The 6,628-nt window shown below is 49.4% G+C and overlaps 1 protein-coding gene across 3 annotated transcripts in view; it reads right to left on the bottom strand.

Moving 5' to 3' along the window:
* Dnah10 (dynein axonemal heavy chain 10) overlaps positions 1-6,628 on the bottom strand; it is a 119,316-nt gene that overhangs the window by 92,350 nt on the left and 20,338 nt on the right. For all 3 annotated transcript variants that reach the window (XM_031337971.1, XM_031337970.1, XM_031337972.1), the window contains exons 10-13: positions 6,327-6,525; positions 2,797-2,991; positions 2,012-2,182; positions 1,280-1,456 (exon numbers count right to left, since the gene is read on the bottom strand). In XM_031337971.1, coding sequence (XP_031193831.1) covers positions 1,280-1,456; positions 2,012-2,182; positions 2,797-2,991; positions 6,327-6,525 — 742 coding nt within the window. The remainder of the gene's footprint in view (positions 1-1,279; positions 1,457-2,011; positions 2,183-2,796; positions 2,992-6,326; positions 6,526-6,628) is intronic.

Below are 6,628 nucleotides of genomic sequence, written 5' to 3'. Positions count from 1 at the left end.
AAAAAAAAAATCACAAATGTTTTTATAAATATTGACATGTGAACACTATACAGACTTCATACATAGCAGCCAAGCCAGACCTGGGAAGGCATGTCTGTCCATCCGTGTGTCACCAAGAGTAGCTTCCTTGGATCAACCGGGCAGCACAGATCATGTGACCTTCGAATGTCTCTGATAGCAACTGTATGGACTTTTATTTATTCATTTATTTATTTATTTATTTATTTATTTTGGTTTTTTCAAGACAGGGTTTCTCTGTGTAGCCCTGGCTGTCCTGGAACTCACTCTGTAGACCAGGCTGGCCTCGAACTCAGAAATCCGCCTGCCTCTGCCTCCACTGCCCGGCTGGACTTTTAAAAAGACTTGTTTTATATTTGATTATATACACGTTAATGAACACATGCACACATGAGGGTGAATGCCCATGGAGGCCAGAGAGAATGGATCCCCAGGAGCGAGAGTTACGGGTGGTTGTGAACTACCCGACGTGGGGGCTGGAATCCAAATCAAGTGCCCTGAAAAAGCCGGACTTGCTCTTAACCACTGAGTTCCTTCTCTCTCTCCAGCCCCAGACTCTGAAGGTCTTTAAAGAAAAAAAAAATATCTGTCACTTCTGCTTTACTACATACAAAAAGCTCTGAAGGAAGGGACAGTCAGAGTTAAAATGACAGTGGTCGTGGGCTGGGCATGCGGCTCGGTTGGCAGAGCATTTATTTAGTAGCCACAAGCCTTAGGGTTCCATGCCTAACACTGTAGAAGCCAAATGTGGTGCTGGCCATCTCTAGTCTCAGGCTTTAAGAAATGGAGGCAGAAGAATCAAGATTTCAAAGTCAGGCTGGAGAGATGGCTCAGCAGTTAAGAGCACTGACTGCTCTTCCAGAGGTCCAGAGTTCAATCCCCAGCAACCACATGGTGGCTCACAACCATCTGTAAATGAGATCTGACACCCTCTTCTGGTGTGTCTGAAGACAGCTACAGTGTACTTACATATAATAAATAAAATAAATCTTTAAAAAAAATAATGAATAGCTGGATGGATGGACAGACTGATGGACAGACAGAGAGGCAGAAAGGCAGATAGATGACAGTGGTCATCCTTCAAAACAAACTCAAATCCATAGAGAAGCAGGCAGGCATCTTAAGCTCTGAGATTGGAAGAGATGATACGAAGGCTCAGGAAACGGGATGTCCGCAAGCATGGGCAAGCTGCTGGCCAGCCGAGGTGGCAGCCACCCAGCCACGTGAGAGCACAGTACAGCCACCAGAGGTGGTGACATACCTCCTGGCCCCCCTCACTGTCCAGGAGTTCGTCCACCTCCATGAACCGAAGGATGGTGTGCTTGATCCGGTGGAAGAGGGACCGCTCCCAGCATATCGCGCCTGCCACGGGAGGGTGGTTCTTGTACAGCGGCGGGTTGTCCTGGTTCTGCACAAAGATCTTATTAACGATTTCAATCTGGAAGGCAAACGGGTGCCCTCATCAGCCAGCCAGGCAAGGTGGTGGTCTGGATATGCTGGGCCCATGGGAAGTGTGGTCTCTTGGGGGAAATGCCTCCGTGGGTGAGCAGGCTTTGAGGGCTCCTGGTGCTCAAGCTCTGCCCGTGCAGGAGAGTCGGTCTCTCCCTGGGTGCCTTTGGATCGAGAGGAGAGAGCTCCTTCTCCAGCACCGTGTGTACCTGTATGTCACCATGCTTCCTGCCATGATGATAATGGACAAAGCCTCTAAAACTGTAAACCAGCCCCAATTAAATTGCCATTTTAAGAGTTGCTTGGTCGTGGTGTTTGTTCACAGCAATGGAAGCCCTAACTAAGACAACTACTTTTCCTTTCTTATACACTCTAATCTCATTTCCCCCCTCAGTGTTCCTGATTCAATTGAATTATTTGAAATCCGTAAAGCTGTTCTAGAGGTGACCACTGGCAGACATTACATTTTAGAGGGAGTGTCTCTGGGCTGGGCTGTGGCCACGCGCTCACTGCCAGGGTAGCCATGGGTTCCCCGGCCGGTCACCTCCTTTAAGTATTGTGCCAAGATGTCATTAAACTTCATCATCATCTGCCGGTTGATGGCTTCCCGGGAGCGGATATGCTTGAATTTTAACAGCATGTCGAAGGCCGCTTCCGCTGAGCGAAGTGTTTTGAAAGATTCGTCAATAAAATTTTTGGCTTCTTTCTCAATAACCTGTCAGAAAAAAAGGGGAGGGAAGGGAGAGGAAGGGAGATGCGGGTAGGGGACAAAGGAGGGGAAGGGAGAGAAAAAGAGAAGAGAAAAAGAAAAAGTTGAAGAGAAAGCTACAACTTGTCATGGTCTTGCGAGGAAGTAGGATGAGGAGGCTCGGTCACTTGGAACCCACAGGGCTCTGTTGCGTATTAATGAGAGCCGGCATCTAGTCAGAGAAACTTGCATGGGCTGGGGCGTGGCTCAGTTGGAAAAGTGCTTGCCTTGCAAGGATGAGGACCTATGTTGGGACCCCAGGACCCACATGAAAAGTCTGGGTGGCCACACCTGCTACCCCTGCTCTGAGGGTGGTGGCAGAGACGGGAGGATTGCTGGGTTCTAGCCTCAGGGAGAAAAACTTGAGGTTGGGTTCAGGGAGAGATCCTGCCTCAAAGAAATATGTGAGGTGTGGCACAGCAGAGTGGCCTCTGAGTGAGTACACAGATGCATGCAACACTGCAACACACACACACACACATACACACAACACACACACAATCACACACACACACACACACACACACATCTTTAAAAGGAGCCTCTGCGTCTATAGTTGAATCGATGGCTGGGTCACTTGCCAGAACTTCAAGCTTGAAGTCTTCCATCACGTATTTCCAGTATGGGGAGGACCTGATGGTGAAGGGATCAAAGCTCAAGTTCTCCATAGGGGAGACTAAGCTGTCTACCCTGCAGAGGACATCGTCGATTCTCTTCGGGTCCCCTGTCACAGCCTTGAGCTCTGGGCCAAATATGTTGTAAAATTCTTCCAAGACCTGGTAGTGAGGGGACAGAATGGAAGGGGCTAAACATCCTTGGATTACTCTGAACATTCAAATTGTAAACAGAGAGCACTTCAAAAGTCTGGCACATGGGCAACCGTCTCTCCTTCTGAGACCTTCGGTACTGCACGCGTGCACACACGATAAGACTCAGAGTCCTTGGGGCCCAGAGAGAGGGCTCAGTGGTTAGGAACACTGGAGGGTCTTACAGAGGACCTGGGTTCAATTCCCACCACCCATATTGTGGTTCACAGCCCTCTCTATCCTCCTCATTCTGAATGTTTCCTGTGTGAACTCTGGCTACATATGATATCTAACACGAGAATTCCGGCGAGGTGGTGAGCCAGAGCCCTTAGCTGTACAGGCTGACAAGGCAGAGGAGGCGCTAGGGGAATGTGACATTAAAACAGCTTAACCTGGGACTGGTGAGATGGCTCAGCGGGTAAGAGCACCGACTGCTCTTCCAAAGGTACTGAGTTCAAATCCCAGCAACCACATGGTGGCTCACAACCATCTGTAATGAGATCTAAACGTCCTCTTCTGGTGTGTCTGAAGTCAGCTACAGTGTACTCACATACATAAAATAAATAAATACATCTAAAAAACAAAACAAAACAAAACAAAACAGCTTAACCTGCCATGTGGGTCTCCACAATACCAACTGTGTTGAAATGTGTGCGCGTGCGTGCTTCATCCCACTGACTCCATGTCTGAGACGGGGTCTTATATGTAACCCTGGATGGCCTACAACTCTCTAGGTAGGCCAGCTGGCTTCCAACTCACAAAGATCCACCCACCCCTGCCTCTGGTGCTAGGACTGAAAGTGCGCACTGCCATGCCCATCGATTTTATTACCTGGATTTTTTCTGCTGATTTGATCCATATAAAGATGCTCTGAGGCTGGGGTGTGGCTCAGTTGGTAAAGGTGCTTGACTAGCCATCGTGAAGCCATGGCTCCCACCCCCAGTACCACATGCACCAGTTATCACTGGCTATACCTCTAATTCTAGCGCATGGAAGATGGAGGCAGGCGGATCAGAAATTCAAGGTCTTGCCGGGCGGTGGTGGCACACGCCTTTAATCCCAGCACTTGGGAGGCAGAGGCAGGCGGATTTCTGAGTTCGAGGCCAGCCTGGTCTACAGAGTGAGTTCCAGGACAACCCGGGCTACACAGAGAAACCCTGTCTCCAAAAACCGAAAAGAAAAAAAAAAAGAAATTCAAAGTCTTCAAATACAAATAGAGTTTGAGGTTACCTTGGGCTATATGAGACCCTGTCTTAAAAAAAAGAAAGAAAAAAGAAAAAGAAAAAAGAACAGGGTCCTAAAGAATTTTAAAGTTCCATGCTGCTGTAATGACAAGTGGCAGGAGAAAGCTGGAAGAAGAGAAGGTGTCCTGTTTCCATTGTCTTTCCAGAACATTCCCTGTTTGGTCATATGAGGGCATGCATGTGTGTGCCCATGTGTGCATGTGCACCCAGCTGTGTGTGAGGAGCCAGAGGTGGGGGTTGGGTGACTTCCCCAGTAGCTCTTCACCTTATTTTATGTGCTTGTTTTTATGAAGCCAAGGCAGGAACGCGAGGCAGGAGCCTGGATGTGGAGCTGAAGCAGCTCGCTGGCTGGCTCTCCATTGCTTGCTTAGACTGTTTTCTACTTTTCTCTTTCTTTCTTTCTCTTTTCTTCCTTCCATCCTTCCTTTCTTTTTTTTCATCTTTTCGACCTTCCTTCCTTTCTTTAGCCTTCTTTCACATATTCTATCCTGACAGCAGTTTCCGTCTATCCCCAGTCTTTCCCCCTCACTCAACACCCCTCCCTCCAACTCCCCTCAGCAAAGAGCAGGCCTCCCAGGGACAGCAACCAAACACGGCCTAACAAGCTACAATAAGACCAGGCACATAGCATCCGACCAAGACCGGCCAAGGCAACCCAGGAGGAGGAGAAGGGTCCCACAAACAGGCAAAAGAGTCAGAGACAGCTGGGCGGTGGTGGCGTGTGCCTTTAATCCCAGCACTTGGGAGGCAGAGACAGGAAGATTTCTGAGTTCGAGGCCAGCCTGGTGTACAGAGTGAGTTCCAGGACAGCCAGGGCTACACAGAGAAACCCTGTCTCAAAAAAAAAAAAAAAAACAAAAAAACAAAAAACAAACAACAACAACAAAAAAGGAGTCAGAGACAGCGGCAGCTCCTTCCTGTGGGAATCGTCACCTTGTTTGTTTGTTTTTTGAGTCTCTCACTGAGCCTGGGACTCTAGGATTTGGCAAGCCTGATAGCCACTGAAGCTCAGGGACCCCCCTCCTCAGCACTAGGATCACAGCAGGTTCTCATCTTAGGCTGTGATGTAGAGGAGCTGGGGATCTAAACTTCAGATCTCTCAGGATTGCTATACCAGTGCATTACTGACAGAGCTGTCTCCCCAGACAGGGGCCTGGTACCCGTGTCCCCAGACTTTACCTGTTTTACTCACTTTGTTCTCCCAGTGGTGGGTGTGAGTGCCATCACCCTGTGGGCTCTCTATAAAGGATGCAAAGTGAATGAGAGGGTGGAGTCCCTCCAGACAAGGGCTGTGCTAGCCACCCGGTCAGACACTAAGCATGTGCCCCCGTATCCAAAAGCTGTGGTGGGTCAGCTAATGCAGAGCTGGTGGGTGGGTGGTAGGCGAGGGTGTTGAGGCCTGAGGGGACAGTGGGAAGGTGGGAGGAGGGAATGGGGGCGATTCAAAGCCAGGACAGGCAAATGCCCAGGACAAGGAGAGCTCTGGAGGTGGCCTTGCAAAAAGAGGTCAGAGCCCAAAGAAAGGTTGCAAAGCCTGCTGGGAAGATGATTCAGTCAGTAAGAACTGTGACGACCCAAATTTGATTCGCCAGGCATAGCGCTTATGCTTCTAATCCTAGTACTCAGGAGGCGGCGACAGAGAGGTCCCTGAGGCTCGCTGGCCAGACAGCCTAGATACACACAGAGTCACAAGAGATCTGGGGTGCAGTGACACATTCTGGTACATTCTAGAACTCTATACACTCTTCTTTCTTTCTTTTCTTTCTTTTTCTTTCTTTTTTTTTTTTTTTTCGACACAGGGTTTCTCTTTGTAGCCCTGACTGTCCTGGAACTCACTCTGTAGACCAGGCTGGCCTCGGAACTCAGAAATCCTCCTGCCTCTGCCTCCCAAGTGCCGGCATTAAAGGCGTGCGCCACCATCGCCTGGCTAACACCCTTCTCTCAATAGTTTCTTTTCTACTGGGCCCTTGAGGCCGACAGCATGACAGCATCCCTCATCCAAAGGCCAGAATGCATCCTTCCATCAGACAAATCCATACCCATCTTAGAAGTGGCTCCCACCTGCAGAACATCTGAGAGGTCCTGGCAGATGTTGGCCATGTAGTCTGTTCTCTCAAACAGCCGCTTCCGGTCAAATTCCCACCGTGCCTCCCGACCAGACGCCTCAATTTTGGCCCGGATATCGAAGTAGGATTTTTTCCATAGCTTGAGAGTGTTTCTGGCCTCCAGGGTTTTGAACTGTGCGTTTGCTCTGTTTTCCCTGTTAAGCAAAGAGATGCCAAGCTTTGAATAAAGATACAGCAGCCTCTGTCTGAACCACACTCCGCCCCCCAGCCTCTGTCTGAACCACACTCCCCCCCCAG

This window comes from Mastomys coucha, unplaced genomic scaffold (genome assembly GCF_008632895.1).
Source record: "Mastomys coucha isolate ucsf_1 unplaced genomic scaffold, UCSF_Mcou_1 pScaffold22, whole genome shotgun sequence".
In the NCBI taxonomy this organism is placed as follows: domain Eukaryota; kingdom Metazoa; phylum Chordata; class Mammalia; order Rodentia; family Muridae; genus Mastomys; species Mastomys coucha.
Note: the sequence above shows the minus strand (reverse complement) of the source record. Positions and strands in the feature narration are given on the sequence as shown.